The sequence below is a fragment of the Schistosoma haematobium genome, chromosome 2, assembly GCF_000699445.3.
Source record: "Schistosoma haematobium chromosome 2, whole genome shotgun sequence".
NCBI classification, from domain to species: domain Eukaryota; kingdom Metazoa; phylum Platyhelminthes; class Trematoda; order Strigeidida; family Schistosomatidae; genus Schistosoma; species Schistosoma haematobium.
In genome coordinates this window covers 19072519-19092144 of record NC_067197.1, presented here as the reverse complement: position 1 = coordinate 19092144, position 19626 = coordinate 19072519, and the positions used below count along the sequence as shown (strand labels likewise).

The 19626-nt window shown below is 32.0% G+C and overlaps 1 protein-coding gene across 2 annotated transcripts in view; it reads right to left on the bottom strand.

Annotated features, from left to right (window-relative positions):
- Positions 1–19626, bottom strand: part of DNAH2_1 (Dynein heavy chain 2, axonemal) — a gene marked incomplete at its 3' end in the record, with an annotated part of 89554 nt that overhangs the window by 57504 nt on the left and 12424 nt on the right. The window contains exons 6-15 of one of the 2 annotated variants that reach the window (XM_035732276.2): positions 16643–17161; positions 14287–14411; positions 13166–13445; positions 11678–11889; positions 10065–10265; positions 8456–8684; positions 6410–6676; positions 4672–4833; positions 2258–2641; positions 289–568 (exon numbers count right to left, since the gene is read on the bottom strand). In XM_035732276.2, the coding sequence (XP_035588195.2) occupies positions 289–568; positions 2258–2641; positions 4672–4833; positions 6410–6676; positions 8456–8684; positions 10065–10265; positions 11678–11889; positions 13166–13445; positions 14287–14411; positions 16643–17161 (2659 nt within the window). Of the gene's footprint in view, positions 1–288; positions 579–2257; positions 2642–4671; positions 4834–6409; positions 6677–8455; positions 8685–10064; positions 10266–11677; positions 11890–13165; positions 13446–14286; positions 14412–16642; positions 17162–19626 lie in introns of those variants that run through there. The other variant, XM_051214526.1, reaches the window with a different exon arrangement.

Below are 19626 nucleotides of genomic sequence, written 5' to 3'. Positions count from 1 at the left end.
GCACTATAACAATAGTGTCTGTTTGTCTATCAATCTGGGAAATCTACTCTTAAGCTTCATGTATATGAATGAATCTCATTTAATATACGAAGTTCAGAATAGGATAAATTTACTTGAATTGTTAAATAGTTGATCAACCTTACTGTAATTTTAGGAAACAGAATCTGTAAATACAGCAACATAGTATATCATAAATTCAATATACTATTCAACTCATTGTTGTATATCACAGTGCATATACTATTCAGTATTAGTTAAATCACTGACAGATTAAGTAGAAATTCTAACCTGGTTTACTTGCACATGTTCTTGTATTACGTGTTTCAAATAAATATGTTGTGATCGATTGCCATTGTATATTGATCATATCAAATGATACAGATTCTTTTGGTAATTGTTTACGAATATCTTCACCAAGAAATATAGTTTCCATATACATATATTGCCTTTGTACAGTTAATAAAGCTTCAATAGTTTCTGTAATTAATGAAAGTACTCGTTCCCAATTATCAACAAGATGTTCAAATGGTTTGACAAATCGCGATGTTTTCATTGTTGACAATTGAACCTGGAAAAAGTATCAGATCATTAATTTTACAAAAATAATGACATTTTGATTCGGAAGTAATTTTCATAACAAACCAGGTAATACTGAACAAATGTTTCGTTCTAGTTTGAGTTTTCTTAAGGCAATGAACACCCATAGTTAATGTATTTTCTAGAACCAATTAAAGTAAAATTTCTAAATCGTATTTGTCACAGATTGGTCTCAGTTAGAGTACCATTGAAGACATGAGAGTCCTAAGCAGTCGTTTCTTATTAGTATGGGACTCCTCAGGAGTTCACGCACACGAACCCATCAAGGATCTTTTGAATTCGTGTCGAACACCTAATCATTGGAACAATTATGTAGGAACCAAATAGTACAGTTCTACTACCACTCAATTTACGACGTAGCGCATTTATCACCAAGTATTATTGGTGATAAACGTTTCACTTGCAACATGTATGTACTTCACCAGTCATGAAGTCTCACTAAAACCAAACGAACTTCCTTAAAAACATTAAGCATTTGGTGAGTGACACGAAGGCCCTGGGTTCGGTACTTGTGGGGTCGTAGGTACACATTCTTGGGTAATCTTACACTAAAACAGAACAGAAATCTAGTCCTCTATGTTATCCAAAGATACCTTAGTTTGGGTAAATCTATGATGAATATAACCTACAAATGAAGTAAATCTCTGTTACTTTATGTAAAGTTTGTTTGATTTACAAATACAATCTACCGTATCTACATTTCTCAGTGTCAAAATTAAGGAAAATCATTGGGTTAAGTTTAAAAACTTTTTGAAAAGATCAGACAAAAAGAAACAAAGTAAGGTTATCTAAATTTCAAAGAATAAAACGTGAATATTGACTCAAAGTTACAGTATTTCTTTTAAGACAATCTGTTTTTTAGACAGTTCAGTCAACGTTATTATTTACCAAATAAAAACACTTGAAAGATTGATTTTATATTGGATTAAGCATTTAAATAACAGATTATGATAATTGCTTTCACCTTTAATTCAACGAATACTGCCCATTGATATAGTTTAACGACAGTTGTAGCCTCAGTGAGCTTAAGTGTCTATGCCTTAATATAATTTATAAAAAAACATTTGTTCAAACAATGGGAACAATTTTAACCCTTAAAACAGCGTTTATGCAGATTTTGAACAGCCTGAAATTAGTCTCCTTATGAATGTGCAACTTACAAATAACTGTTGAACAATTATGATCATCATTAATAATCAGATAATCGTTATTTTTCCAGTTTTGAACTTTTGACCTACACAGAATCAAATCCTAAGTTTTTTTAAACCTTGCAGTGAATTTTCACTTTATCAATTTTGGTAGAATTTAATGATCCACATTTTCATTCCAAATCAATTCTAGTAATACAATATGATCCACAATCACTGTTAGTTATCATGATTTCAATAAATACATCAAATGAACCTGATACACATAGGTTTTTTTTCTTTTTTGGTTATATTAATCCTTTAAATCTTTTGTTTTACATTTCAGTTCAGGTTTGTCAAAGTTAATTTGTTTAAAAATGAGAAACGTTTAAGGTAAATTAACTAGACAATTGTTTACATTTACACATCATATAATACACAAACTTCAATAGATAGAATCTAACTTTACATAAAACCACTATCAGTTACTGATATAAAAAATAATTAGATAACCAATCAGTGAATACACATACTTGATTATCTTCCAATGCTTCAAATATTTCATCTGTAGATCTAATCTTATAAATACTTTTATCTTTGTATGATATCATATCAAGTTCATTATTTTGCCAAAAACGTTCCATTGTATCAAGGGCTTTTTCAATAGCTAATTCTTTAGTTGCTGCACCGGATATTTCACTGATTAAATCAGAATATTGTTCAAATCCTAATTCTACTATACATTCTAATGTAAATTCATCAGAATCTACATTGAATTGTGTATTCATTTCTTCTTTAATCTTATCCCAATGTCTTGTACGCATAGCTGAATTACGTAAATCCGTGATCAATGGTAATGTACGACGAAACTGATCAACTTTTTTTCTACTAACTTCAATAATTTCCCAATTTCTATCCTGTTTTTTTTAAACAAAGAAATAAAAATGTTATACGAAATTGTGAAAAGAATGAGATAATAATAATGCTTTCAATGAGCTGGAAGATTATCTAAACATCCTCTATATAATAAATCATCAGTGTGAACAGTATATTACTTTGTATAATGTTCACCATTTTCATTCTTTTAGCTCATTATGTCAATAAGGAGTCATAACAGATTCGAAAATTATGATGATAGCATACCTACTTTTGTTTAAGCCTTTGGATATTGTGACACTTGTTTAAACGATGCATAATAGTTTTAATCACTAGAATAAATATAAAACATACGGATAGTTGAGCTTGAATGATAGTTACTCTCAATAAGCTGGATGACCAGAAATACAGTTTACTGATTGTGATTTGTTAAAAAATTGAAATTCTTAGCAAAATGACATTAAGTTGTATTTTTCATCTGTGTCGAGTGTAAGACAATTATCCACTGCAAGCGACGAATGATTATTGTAAAATATCGTGAATTGATTGAAGTCTAATATTATCACGGATTAATTTACTTATATGATCCGTAAAACTGATGACCTTCTATTTCACGAATTTACAAATGAACCAAAACCAAAGCCTTAGAGCTTGGTCCTCCAACCCATTCTAACCCAGTAACCAATAGGAAAACCCAGATGATAAGTGGATTAGATCTCCATTGTACTCAATCCAACTTTGAATGAAAACACATACAGAGATTTATCTCTGATCATACAGAACACTAAATACGAAATTATACTTCAATCACAATCAGGTCACAAGTGGGAGAGAAATGAAGTAAACAGTACATAATTAGAACATATATAACTAATCATACTATCTTCAATTAGATCCTCATCAGGCTTTATTCTAATGTACAACAATCTTTATATACATATATGAAATTGTTAAACCAATCAATGAAATTTGTGAGTCAGTGATAATAGTGAAATAGGTTATATAATTAAATAATAAATAAAAAGTACAAGTTAATCGTGTAATCACTGGTGTAGTAGTTGTGAAACAGATATTAAAGGCTTGAATCAATGTTTTATAATAGGACTTATGTTAACAACATGAAAAAATGGACACTGAAATGACATTCATTAAAAATTATAAAATTACGTAATAAGAAGTGTTCAGATAATGGGTCAGTGAAGCGTATATTTGAGAAAACAGAGTGAAGAGAAATAAGGAATATGGTAAGTGATGATAATTATATAGTAAACGGTAAATCGAGGTTAGCTGCACTGAAAGCCCTTTTCATTGCTTTAGTTAATCTAACTCATAGTGTGGAGTATGTTACTTATGTCGACAGACAGCACAAGGTTGGGGAGATCGAACCGAAGAGAATGAAAACAGAGAGTAATTGTAATAACAAGGAAGGAACGATGAAGTTTGAGGCAATTGATGGAGGATTTACAAATGCAGTTCTGAATGTATGGTTTTCACATTTTATGAAAAACCTCTCTATAATTTTGTGTCGAGCAATAATTTGTTTATTCGCAATTGAGCGTTCCTTTATTACAGTAGTATATGACTAGCTATATCTCCATCGAATTGTAGCTTCAGGAAGATTTTCTCTTTAACCGCCGATTTGACTATTTTACTGTCCATTATTTCTTCAAAAAACCTAGTGGATAACGCTTTTCGATCAACATATAAAGAATGAACTCTAGTTGCTTTCAACCAGAATATATTGACTATCTAGATATTTCGTAAGATATACGAAAACGTATGAATTCGACAAGTTATCAAATATGGGGTCTCTTCTTATTTTGTTTATGTTGTGAAAAGGCTAAGGAAAATGTCAGTCGGACATTTCGTTATGCAACTGATTTCTCCTACGATAATGAACGTGTAACTTATTACAATGCTGTTATCAGTTTCTTGCATAAGATCAACATCTTGGCACCCGATGTGAATACAAATTGTAAATGACAAAATCAGTGCAATCATGGATACTAAATATGGTGATTATATACTGAAAAATTCCCGGTATTAATTCAACATCATACATACAACTAACTTTCAAATCACGTGCCCATTTGGTAAATTTACGAAATTGTGCATTAGCCAAGTTTTCCATTTCATTTGTTTGTAGATCATAAAATCGTCCAGCCTTCCAACTTTCCCAGTTATTTTCCCACTCCATGTTTGTAGTCCAAATAGTGCTCAATATATCTAAATCCTTAAGGGGTGTAAACATTTGAAAATGGATGTGTCTAGTTGGTACTTGTGATGTAAAATTTTGATATGAAATCTAGAAAGTTACAAATAGTTATTTGTATAAAAAATCTCATACAACCTAATGCTACAGTCAGATCAATGGACTACTAACGGTTAAACACATTCCGTGAACTTGTTAAAAGCATTAAACTAGGTTGAACTGAGCCTCCAGTAATAAAATGAATGAAATAATATCACATCACAATTTATCACTACTAATTTTAGGGTGCATATGTATGTTAGTAGATTAAAAATATAAACAGTTCCGAAATTCTTAGAGTCATATCCAGAAATTGAGTTTTTTTCTATACCGCATACAAATTGAGCACTCGAATGTCTGAACCCTCCAAGTAACAAGTTAGAAGACGGAAAACGAGTGGAAAAAAATCTTAGCTCAACCAGTCATATATAATACAAAACACTCGGGTAATTATAGTTTTTAGTAAAAACTCAATCATCAATACCATTATCCAATCCTCATCGAATGGTTTTAGCACTTGCCCAATCGTGTAGTTACTCGTGAAGATTATGGAATATTCTCCCGAACGATGATCAGATAGAATGTTTTCGGCTTTTTCAACGCTTCTTTGAGTTCACAGGGAGCCGTAACCACACTTAGCTTACCTAATCAAGAAAGTTATGCTTGAGTTTTGAATATACACTACAAAGTAATTTTGCTTCAATATTCAATCAACAGGATTTACGTATTGGTTTTCAGTTAAATTAAAATTTATATTAACCAGTTATGGAAATTAGTTTCAGAACAATAATGATGCACTTCATATGAAGTATAATTCACTACCACTATTATTCAACTAAGAATTCCCTTTACTAATGATTTTAGGGTAGTATTACTAGCTATTATTTTTTTAAGAAATTATCTTAACAATACATTCAGTGGGATTAAATGTTAAGTGTAAATAACAACTTGTCCATTCTTATTAGAATGATCCAACGATTGTCTTTTATATGTTATAATATGAAGTTTTGTAAACAGTTATAAGCCATGAACAAATACTTATTTGAAGGAGATTTTGTGGATATTATAGTTATTTCAATAGTTGAGATCATGAATCAATCGAAGCTAAACCACCATGGAAAGTCCGAAAGCATTGTGCACATCCACGACTTGGCCTTGAGAGATTTGAACCCGCGACCTATCGGTCTCCGGCGCGAACGCTTAACCTCTAGACCACTGAGCCGGCAGCCAACGGTAATAATATCTAACTTAAACTAATCCACGAAATTGAGCGACATGTCCAGCATTGTCTTCAGTGAGTTACTATCCCACAACACACTCGGTTGAACTCCACTGGTCACTGCTTCTCACTAGAACTTCAGGAAATACCTCTTGAAACCAATCACTAGTGAGCATATGTTGATTAATATTTTGATTAATTTGATTAATTACTTTTCCTTTAAGTATTTTGAAATGAAATGATTTACACTAATGAATCCATTGTTTCAAGTAGAGGTATCAAAATAAATAGTTTGAGGTCAAAATAATAATTATAATTAATTAATGAAATAATAATTACTTTCTCTATGATCGCAATTTCTTTAAAAGGTGGCTGTTCTATTTTAAATAAATTTAATCCATGACGTAGTTCTAATTCATGACTTTTAAGATTATCTAATTGTTCCAAGAATTGGTTGATAATATCAATTGCTTCTTGTGGTTTAAGATTAGCTGCATATGGTCCTTTCATTTGTAGTTCTTGTAAAAGATTTGATACTGCACGTTTAAATTCTTCCGTATCATTCAATAAACCAACTTTGAATTTCTCTTTGGATTTTTTAATCATCTTTTGTATTAAAAATAACAATAGTTAACTTTTAGAAAGTTTTAATACTTTAAAAGTTAAAAGAAATTCATTACAATTTATGAGGTGTTAAATAAACATGCTGTACAACTGTCATAACAAATGTAGTCAATTGGATATAATGCGTCGTCATGAAAGAGCACTTTGTAAATTTTTACAACAGATGGTGAAATTATGTCTGCAGTCCATAACTGTCAAATAACAACATACAATTCAATATACAAAGACTGATTTGTGTTGAATGACCAACACAATAACTGTACATTCATTTTCTGTGTTCGATGAAATCTTATTTTTACAGCCTTATTGGTAATGGTTGTGGAAACCTGAATCAATGAATATTTATGCCAGGACCTAAGTTCTTCGTATCTTTCTGTTTCTGTAATTATCCTACCTTCTAAAACATATACGTATCGGAGCTTATGAGTACAAAAAATAATACCTCACATTTAGTATCAAATTTTGTAATGATCTCGGTGAATGATCGGAGAAACAGAAATGATGATGATAAGTGATAAAAAATATTCGTCAGTAGTGTAGATCTTAAAAATAATTAACAGTTGGTAACAATTATCAACATTTTAGACCTGTCAGAAAAAGCTAAACAATAAGCAATCATCCAGAAAAACTTATTTGCAATTCTCTTTATTAGTTCAATCCAATCAAATCTTAGCCGGCTTTAACTAGCTTGTCTATCATTCAATCATAAGTTTAACTTGACATTTCCGAGTGAATCTAAACAGAGTATCGGAAGACTTAAGTAAAACAAAATCTTAGGTGATAACGGAAAATAGGCATATTTTCATCCAATCTTTCTTTGTCATCTATCCATTCACGAAGTCTTGCTAAACATATAAATGATAAAGAGAAATTATTGATCATTTAGATATTATGATACTGTGAAATTCGGTGAAACTGGTTTATTTAGCTTTTATGAATGGTGACATAAACAAATAATACTTTTGATCAGTGTTCTACAACTGGTAATATTGATGGGATGTCTTCAAAATAATACCTTATATGTAAGCAATGATGGATAGTGGCTAGCAGTGGAATCCAGGACGCGCGTTTCGTCCTATTTGGGACTCGTCATCAAGATATACCTGTATCTCAGAGTTGATGTTCACTCTGGGACTCGAAGCCAGTACTGTTCGCTTCAAACGCCATCGCGTTATTTACTTAGCTACTGAGTCCTGATAGCCACTTGGCTTGTGCAATCATTGCTTATAAAAAGCTTGTGAATTAAGGCAATATCGAGGCATACGCACAGTATGCACATATGCCGATAACAGACTGATCATTTGAAGTCTCAAACCTCAATGGGAAGATACAAGCCAAATAATACCAAGTGAATTAATACCTTATATGATGAAAACTTCAGGATTTATTGTAACTTTCAGTAAAGTAGCAAAATTGAGGTAAACATATGTTTTTTAAGAACGATGTCTGATATCAGAAAATATGTTCTATTACAAAAGAGGAAACGTAAGTGGTCTTTCTTTTACAGCTTTCATATTTGATTAACTTAGTTATGAATTCAGTAATTCAATAAATAAAAATTCAATGCATACTACGGTTATATTCAAGATACTAATATAATAGTGTGATTAGTTATGTTACAGTGAGAGCCTTGTAAATTAAACTGTACTCATTAATTTAATTCGTTTACTGAAATGATGGATTGTTTTCACCACTTAATAGTAGGAGAAACTAAAAATGTACGTATATGTATTTTGTAAAACAGAAAATTTAATGCCTTACCACTTCAGCTGAAGTTAATGAACTTTGAAATTGTACCCAATCATTAGCCAAGTTTACTCTACGATTTGATATTTCATCAGAATACGTTACTTCACATTTATCTAGAATAGCGAATTGTTCTTCCAAAGGTCCAAATTTCGCTTGAATTTCAATTTGCTCAGATAATATTTGTTCCAATAGTTGGATAGAATCGCCAAGTTCATCTAAATTCAATGGTGGTCGAAGAATTCTACAGAAAAAAATTAATAAGTTCACATTATTTATTAATAAAATCACAATAGGATGTTTATATGGATTGTTGAATTCCATATTTCACAACACAGATTGATCTTAATTAGACAATCATTGAAAACTGGGAAGTATTTGACAGCTAATTCGTTCCAGTATGGGATTAGTCAGCAGTGCGCATTTGTCCCAGAGGGGCGAAAATCTAGAATTTTCAGGTCTCAAGGCGAGAGCTTAAACTTAAGATCAGTGATCTAGCATCCAGTGGTTTACATAGCCCTCCTGGTTATTATCAGTTATCTACTTAAGAATTTTTCCACTGTGTAAACTTAGAAATTCTTAAAATTCTTAAGCTTTTCTAAGTCAGTTGTACTTATTATCACCTAACAGAGACAGTTATAAAGTGATATCATAACTGTTTACTGTAAAACGTTTTGTAGATCATCATTGTGAAAAACTCGACATTTATAGAATCTCATACGATACTGCATTACCTTAAACTATAATCATTTTAACACCACTGATATAAGAATTCAAATAACGTTGAACGAGGTGACCTTGACCAAAGGAAAACATCGATGAAAAGAGAATATATATACACACGTAGACAATCACATTTTCCCTTTCATAACAACGGCAAGGATCATGCGCGTTATTCATTAGTTTATGATGGAAAAAAAACATTATAAGACAAGTTACTTTTTATATATACGGGAATAACGGTGTAGAGATGTCAGCATAAACGTTGTATTAGGTCAACACTTAAACTCATTGATGACCAAATACTTTTCATCATTCATAACTTATTATGGACAAATATACTGCAAAATATGGAATATTTCAGTAAACACAGACACATTTAGCATGAACGAAGAAAAAAGATTACAGACAACAGTAATGTGCTGGAAAGCAAAGTTTACAACCGTTCAAAATCTACATTTCATTATCATACGTAAAGTCTCAGTTAAGCTCTTAATGTTTGGGCATCCTCGTTTAACAACCATGGTGGGGGAAAGTCATCAGAATTTTCCAACTCAAGTGATAGATACAAAAATCATTTGTTTGATTATTTTACATCCCACGTACTTCACCGGATATTGGGTTATAGCCATAATCATTCTGTTCCCCGTTTGTATCGAATAGTTATAGATATTCTTCATGTATACCTTGGCTACGTTTTTATTGCTATTATCAGCCTCAATCTTAACTCCACATTCTTTACTCATGTAGTTGATTAGTGATTCATTTATAATGTTATTTATACAAGACTCTTCTTCTGTTCCACATAGATATACAAATCATTAACGAACTATATAAACATTTGTATGGCTTTTTATACTTATCATTAGTAATATCATAATTAAAAAGTTTAATAAAATCTTACCTTTCTTGAACATCATTCATATATATATAAACCCCATTTAATGAATATTCTGTCATTGAAAGTAAAAGGTTGATTAAACGCATCTGCCAGTCTCGACAGTGAGCAGCTATTGCATTTTTTAATAAACTAAAGTCCAATTGTAAAAACTTTGTCGTAACCATAGTGTCTGCATCTAAGACTTTATTACTTACTTCCGTATATCTGAAATGATAAATAGTAAGTAATGTAATTTATGCATCTAGATATCTGTTTTTAAACACTATGTTGAGTTGTAGGAAATTTTATAATAAAGTCTGTGGACAATATCAATTAATTCTGATTTTGTCAAAATGGAGATTTATGAAGACTGTAGTAATTTTAACAGTTGGATTCATGAGTTGATCTAAGCTAGACTACCATTGAAAACATGGAAGCTCTAGATGGCCGCTTCATCCTAGTATGGGACTTCTAGGCAGTGCATATCCACGATCCTGGCTCAGGGATATAGAGATTAAGCGTTCGCGCGCGAAGCCAAATGTCTTTGATTCGAGTGCCCTGTGTGGGACCGTGGATGTGCACTGCTCAGGAGTCCCATATTAGAACGAAATGGCCTTCTAGTGCTTCCAGGTTTTCAATGGTGGTCTGGCTTAGATCGACTCATGATTCCAACTATTAATTTTAATTGATAAATGCTTAAATACGAATCAAAACTTCACGGTGTATAAATCGATCTAGTGGGATCTTCAAAATTTTAAACATCCTACATCACAATATTCGGCGATTAAAATATTGCTTACATTATTTCATTTAGATCTGCTATAATATAACCAATCAAAATAGCACTACATGAATTCCTCTAGAAACATAATCAATGAAAACCAAGTGAGTCATTTTATTCTATACTTCAATTAGTTTTACGTCTCAATATGTACGCAAGAATGTCTCCATTAAAATATATAAGGATAGGTGTTTAGTAATATTTTCACGGTTGAATTCATGAGTCAATCTAAGGTAGACCACCATGAATAAACCTGAAAGTACCGGACGGCCGTTTCGTCCTAATGCGGGACTCAACGGCAGTGCGCATTCACAATCTCGAGCGCGTGACTTGAACCGAGGAACTTCAGTCTCGTGCACGATCGCCTATTTTCTAGATCACTGAGGTGGAACCCAATGGTGTCAACATATGATATGTAAGAGAATATAACGCACAAAGAAATCTACCTGTTCATAAGCCAACAACCGGTAAGGTAGAAATTTTAAGTGATCAGTTATTCATATTATCTATATTATGTGAGAACTTTTAATCAAATTTTGATGACTGGCTCTACTCTACATCCATATTGTAATTTCTTAACTGTACGAAGTAATTTAATAATCGAGCGCAAGTTCTGAAAATAAAAACAGCGTCTCAACTATCAGTATCAGAGTAGGTTGAATGATATTATCTTACATTCATATCAGAGTAAATAATAATTGTTTATATGATAAATGTATTTCTTTCAAAACTGACAGGTGAAATGTAACCTTATGTATTCTGAATTCACTGTGGTAACTAGTGAACTAAGAATTCTAGAGAAAATACTTAAAAATCGAATAAATATAGATCAGAAGTAAGCTTTATAAACAATCACCTAGATATATCAGCATCAATTGAAGTAACATGTGGATTTAATTGTCGATATCTTTGTATAAAATCATCTTTAGGCAATTCCCATATTTCTCTAAATTGATCCCAATAACTAAGAGGTTCATGAACTGCTGTACCAATTTCTTGCATTCCACGTTTAATACTTGCTTGTATTTTATTAATTTCTTCATCTGTTGCAATAACTTCACTAATTGGCTAAAATTAGTTCCAAATAAGATAAAAATTAAGTCAAATATGTACCATTTATTTATAAATCAAACTCATTCATTTTGTTTTAAAAGCTAAATGTTGCATTATACAATTGATCACCTTAAACTAAAGTAAAATCAGTTCGTTGAGAGATGTTGTTTACTAGCTTGCATTCCTTTTTATTATGTTTTCTCAAAACCTTACTATCTTTTCATATTTTTGTAGTTCGTACTCAGGTTACGCCAAAGTGGTAAAGATACGCAAATATGCATTGGTGCTCTTGGAAGCTTATAATAGTATCAGTCTAATAAATAATTTTACAAGCGTATCATATGAATGTGAACATTATTTAGAACAGATGAAAACAATCATTCAGCTATCTACAATTCATATCACAATTGATGGTATGATTTTAAATGATAAAAGCCATCGAGAATCTGATTTCAGCCAACTTGATAACGTTGTTTTCATTGTCATTATTACAATAATAGTCATTATTGTTAATTTCGAGAGTATTACCTGATTAAAGAAGAAAACATACCACTATTATGATTTAATGAATATCAAGTGATCACAACGAACACATGGCTGTTTGAGTAGTAAAGCATGCCATATAAAGGGTTTAAATTTTTTTCAATACGACTATATAATGAGAGAAGTATGAACTCACAAGATTGTACGTGTGTGTTGACTGAATAGTCTATTAGGATAGTAATAAATCGAGGAAAGTCTTGTCAGTCAATTACATCTTATTTGGCTCGATATGCATTGGGTTAACAGTTGTTTGGCTATTAAAAACCAGTCATTACTCAAAGGCAACTAATTTCTAGTGACTCATAATATCAAAAGAACCCAGACACATATGACAGTGAAAAATGAAAAGCTGACTCGATACTGCAAAGCTGTAAAGTTACAAAAATAAAAAGTTTTAGTCCTTCTGTGCGAAAATCAAAAATATGGGATTATTATTCAAATTATGAGTAACTTCAACGAAGATGATAAAATAAAACTGACCTATGTTTAAAAAGATGAGTTTCGGTACGTTGAAGTTCTTTGGCACTAAGATAAAAAACTGGTTACAGATGTTGAGAAATCTATATACTATGTTAGAATGTTGTACATAATTAGGTCTCATTCTTTTCTAGTTGTAGATTTCAGAATAAAACTGTATCTATTTATGAGCTACTAAGTGGAAGGTTAGTTCAGGGTTATAATTAATATTGCTCAAGGTGAGCGATGAAATCTGCAAAACAAGCAACAAACAGTATTAAAAAAAGCTCACTGGTTTTGTAGACTTAGCTTGGGCTAACAAATCAGGTAGACGAGGAATAACTGAAATGATTTCTGCGAATTTACTGCCTAATGAAGCTACAACAAGTGTAAGTTGACCAAGTGTTGGAGAAAATATTAAAACATCATTATCTAAATTCAATGATACTTTGAATAGAGGATTAGGATCATTTCGTCCATCACCGTTTATTGCTTTCTGCAATTCACATAATGATGATTTAACGTTTATTCTGAATGCTTCTTCACAAAAATGATCCATTTTCTCTGTATATCTAAGATTTAAAAAAAATAACAACTAACAACGATTATCAAATTAAATATGAGCGAAATAACCAAAACATTTAACATTTTGAACTAGTTTTAGGGATTTTTGGATAAAAAACTAGTTCAAACTATATTTGTCACTTAACGGTACAAAATCAACTTTGGGGATCACCGAAGAAAATCTGTTTAGATGAAGATTAGAAAGTTAGAAAGGCCAGTGGCTTAAACAAAAAATGAGTGAATTAAAGATTTAGGAACAACATTTACAGTTTAGGATTTCAGTGTTATATCACCGACGTAGCTTTAAAATAATAACTTGTCACAATCCAATATGATTGGTGTGTAAAGTTGATTGATTTTTTGATGGAGTTTGTTCTCTGAGCCGGATGGTTTAGTCGTGAAGCTTTCATCGTTCTTCTGAACGACATCATCAGCCCAAACTTCAAGTAGAAGTGAAGTGTTTCGAAGGACGATGAAAGCTTCATCCATCTTAGATAACAAAACTTCATCAAAATCATCCACCTAAGCCATAAATTTTCTCCACCATCTCAAAGATGATTGACTGTCCTACCAGGAAAGCAATAGGAATTACGCAGATTTATTTGTAAAAATTAAAGCAAGACTGAGACCGAATGGAAAACGTTTATCATCACAACAAGTTTCTGTATGTGCATAAAAATTAATATCTTCTTACCAAGATGAGTGAGTTGTGGAAACATTCTAACCTCTTCGAGTTTAAATTATCTTTATTAAGTTTGTAATAAATCCAGAATGTTGACTACATTTAACAGGAGAGATATTATTCCAATAAAGTTAACATAACTATTACATAAAAAGAATAAAACTTACTTCCACCAATGCATTTGAATATCGGCACTTTCAGAAACAAATGTTTCTTTCACTTCATGCAACTTTCTTATGATATCTTTATGGATGGCAATAAGTTTTTCTTTTGTTACCTTTCTATGCTCAGACTAAAATGAAAAAAATATATGCTTATGATATGTAAAATAAAAGATAAGGGAAAGTTTATACAGCCTCTCCATTTATCTTAGTTGTTATCACATTTTTCGAGTCTTTCAAACTTCGATCATGTTAACATTTTCTAATTTTAATATGACATAACTTGCTGAATAATCCTATTACGTTATCTTTATCGTACCCATTTTATTAGTTATCAATTCTTAATTTTAAATAACATAAAACATTTAGATTTATGTTCAAGTTCAATCCCCAATGTTACTCTTACGTAACTAGTTGTGATAATCATTTGATTACGAAAATTTCACCTCGATTTTTATTTGAATTATGTTGTATTACTAACTGATTATATTGTTAAATAGAACCACCATGATCTATTCAGTGTCCATCTGATACTTTATTGTATAGCCTATATATTAGTCTCCAGTCTTGATGAGAATCTTAATTGAGAAGAAATATTTTTCCGCTCGACTATTATTCTTAATTTCAATGGTTAAGATCATGAGTCGGTTGAACCTAGACCACCATGGAAAACCTGGAAGCACTGGACGGCCGTTTCGTCCTATTGTGGGACTCCTAAGCAGTGCGCATCCACGACCTCGCCCCCTGCGAGATTCGAACCCAGGACCTACTGGTTTCGCGCTCGAGCACTTAACCACTAGACCAATGAGCCGGCATCCAACGGTGTTAATGTCTAACTTCAACTAATCCACGAAATTGAGCGACACATTCACCATTGTCTTCAGTGAGTTACTACCTAACAACAGACCTGGTTGAACTCCACTGGTCACTACATCTCACTAGAACTCCAGGATATACCTCGTGAAGCCAGTCACTAGTGAGCATATGTTGATTAATATCAGATGGTGGTCTAGCTTCAACTGACTCATGATCTTAACCATTGAAATTACTACAATCTCCACAAAAACCCATCTGATATTATTCTTAATGTCATAGAAGAATATGTAGTTATTATTTGATTAACAATAAGTGGACAACGAAGAAAAATAATTCATTGAATTTCGATGGAATTAATAGATAAATTTTTAATATATGTCATTAAGTTATAGTTTGTAGATACTTATGTGAATGTGGTTTAAAGCGGTTATATAAACTGATCAGCATTACCCTTGATATTGGTCTGCTTTCTATTTGAAATTTATTAATGGTTATATAAAAGTTTCCGTAAATAATGAAATAAATTACAGTTCTGAGTTGAATTCATTCCAGGAAAAACATTAATAACTCAAGATATCGATGAAAGCAACGACCATAGTTGAAATCAAACTGATTTAGCCAATAAAATTGCCTGTTTATTGGAATAGGGAGTTTTTTTTGTAAATGGTTTATAATTATCGCACAAGTTCCGATTTAAGGGTTAATCATTCAGTAAAACGTAACGTAAAACCTGCCGCACATGCGCTTGGGTTCTAGTTTCCACCTCATGCTAAAATAGTGAGATAAAATTATGAAGGTGAATGGTAGAATCAGTAACAGCTTTAGTGACAGCAAATAACAGTGGATATAGTATTATTTTAAAAGAATAAATGAATTTGGTCAATAAAAACTGTGAGGTTGTTTGGAGACTAGGAATATCAAAGGAGATAAAGAGTGAATGGATCTATGTCAATATGATTAATTCTGAGCTATGTTATACAGTATTTTCAATCATTGAGGAATCATCATACCAAAGTAAGTGAAACGTGTTCCTGCTTAAAATATGATTTTCTCTAAATCTTAATGGAACGTAATTAGTGCAATTTCTTTATACTTTATGAAGTCAATGATTAAAGTAGGTTTTGTATAAGCATCCATAAGGTATATATACACATGGAATATTTCCCTCATAGTTATTGTATGAATATAAAATTTAATAAACATCAAGATTTATTCACTAATGTAAACATTTATTTTTATTATCAGAAGGGGTTTTGTGGAAATTTCACTAACTTCAATAGTTGAAATCATGAGTCCGTTGAAGCTAACAACCATGAAAACCTGGAAGCACTGGACGGTCATTTCGTCCTAGTATGGAACTCCACAGCAGGGAGCATCCGCATTCTCGCGGGGGCGGGATCGTGGATGCGCACTGCTGAGGAGTCCCATACTAGGACGAAACGGCCGTTCAGTGCTTCCAGGTTTTTCATGGTTGTCTAGCTTCAACGGACTCATGATTTCAATTGTTGAAATTATTTTTATATTAATGAGGAAAAAAATTACTCACTTGACAATCATCAAATTCAGTATTTTCATAAATACGATTTGATTGTAATTTAATTAATAAAGTTTGTGCAATTTCTTCACAATTTTCTTTAATATTTATATTTGCTAATTTATATTCATCAACTTTTAATTGTAATTTATTTGCTTGTATACGACAATCATTAACAAACATTTCAACTAAACCTTTTACTGTCCAATGTAATTTTGTTAAACCTGGTATTAATTTTATATCTAACATCTTAATACGTTCTTTAAATAATGCACGTTCATCATTATTTAATGAATTTATGATATGATTATAATCACGAACAATGGTTAATATGATATCATAGAGATATTTTAATTCTATTCGTCTTCGATATGCTTCATTAGTATTTGTTGGTAGTTCGAAACCAAGCCTAGACCAATAATGTAATTCATTAAGTAATTTAAGAGTTGTTCCATTGAAATTTGGTTCAAGCATACCAGATTGTAATGTACTACGTGTTAATACAGGTAAATCAAGACATTTCAATGGATCCTGAAATGAATAAATAAAATGAAATAAAAATATAATGTTAGATTTATTGAGCTGCGTAAACTTCTGAACTAAGAATAGGGAGTGAAGTGGTCGAACGCGTTGATAACTTCATCTACCTTGAGAGTATGATCGGACCTAATGGGTTGGTGTCCGACAAAATCTCTGCATGGATTTGAAAAGCTCGTTTGGCTTTTGCCAAATTACATCACCTATAGCGAAGATGAGATATCCGCCTATCAATTAAAGAACGAGTGTACTGTGCAGCAGTTCGTTCTGTTTTTCGTTACAACTGCCAAACGTAGCCATTAAGAGTGGAAGATATCCGTGAGCAACTAGTATTTCTACACAGATGTCTTAGAAATATTGCTCGCATCTGATGGAATCATCGTATCAAAAATAGTGAGGTTAGACGCAAGGTATTAGAGAATGATGGTAAATCAGTTTATCAGGTTGTGAATCTTCATCGACTGAGATGGTTGGGTCACGTGTCACGTATGCCAGAACACCGATTATCACGACGCGCAATGCTAACCGGTGTTCGGAATGGTTGGATGAAGGTTAGGGGTGGCCAAACCAAACAGTGGCATCAGTGCTTGAAGTTATTAACTTCTAGTCTTAACCATGTTGGTAGATGCAGACTACTTCGTTGGGGTCCATATGGCTATCGTAACCAATGGTTGGAGACTTTGAGTTACATTGCTCAGAATCGGTCACGATGGTATCGGTGTATACACTCTCCGTCTTCCCTTAAATCGTGATATGAAAATCGCTTCACATATTTCATTCTACGAACTAATTCTTTCTTTCTGTATTATATCCTTACATAAAATCTTTCCTTTATATATTACACCATTGAGTCGACTGCGTCTATTAGTCCGGTGTTCGTCCTGCTGTGCTAATGAGGTATGATAACTTGGATAGATGCATATACGTTCCTGGTCCTACGTTGTGACTGACCGACTGGATTATGTTTAAAAATTAATTGTTTCGATTAAAATGTGGATGTTCGAAATTGTTGTACGTCTAACGTCAAGTCTTAATTGAAAAAAAGTGTTCTATAATCAACCTAAAATCACTCATTAACATGAATTTATAAAAGAATGCTATCAGGGTTCCACTATCACAAAAGGTTTGGATGTTTTTTACTCAGATAACTGATGAAGCCAGTTTAGTGGGAATAAATATGTCATGAAATAAGATTTTAGTAATTGATGAGATGGAATTACAATTTTTAAAACAAAATAAAAGAATGCCAATTAATGAATTACAAACAATGATATGATAGCTGTAGGCAAAACTATCATTGACGTTAGCCTCCAAAATGATTATAAATCAAGTATAAGACTAATCCCTAGAAAAGTACGTGTTTTATTTAATAAAATGGTATGCTTATACATAAAATATTCACAATAAACAAACACGATAAAGTGTTACAGGCGGTTAGAGAAAATTAATTGATAGACTATTTAAAATTTGCTTGTTATGCTAAGTTATTGAGGACCATATTAAAATGATTCAAAGAAATACCAAACATTTATGATGATCGACTATTAGAAAACTCCTCAATATATTATTATTGATGAATTGCTTCCCGGTTATATTTAGGAAAATGTTGGTGATAAACAATGTTTTATCATGTTCCTGCTGATTTCCTAATAACTGATTGTCTATGCTAGAACATGATATTGTCGGAAGAGTGAGGAGGGCCTCAGGACAACCTTCTGATAGAGTTTAAACTTTAGGATTTTTCAAATATTACGATCTATTTCTTAGTTCAAAATCGATTACTTAAGACTTCCCACCTTCAAATAATCATAATTTTTCAAAAAACAAATTATTTTAACTTAGTTGCAGAGATAAAAATGTTTCTGGAACTTTGGAAAGAACCATACGAACTTAGAAGTATTCAAGCTGAATCATATTGCATAAACTTTAAGACAAACAAAATTGTTAAAAAATTTGAAAATATGTAGACATGCTTTTTACTCTTGTTATCTAGGTGGCACTCTTATAATAAAAGACTTTATGAGAAAGACTGACCCAAGCAAATACAAGTCACAAATACTGTTCTACTGTATGGGGCATAAACCTGGAAAACTACGAAAGTCATCATCCAGAAAATACAGGTGTTTATTAACAGTTGTCTACGCAAAATACTTCGGATCCGTTGACCGGACACTATTAACAACAACGTACTGTGGGAAAGAACAAACCAGATCCCAGCGGAGGAAGAAATTAGGAAGAAGCGCTGGAAGTGGATAGGACACACATTGAGGAAAGCACTCAACTGCGTCACAAGACAAGCCCTCACATGGAATCCTCAAGGCCAAAGGAAAAAAGGAAGACCAAAGAACATATTACGCCGGGAAATGGAAATAGACATGAGAAAGATGAACAAGAATTGGATGGAACTAGAAAAGAAGTTACAGGATAGAGTGGGTTGGAGAATGCTGGTCGGCGGCCTA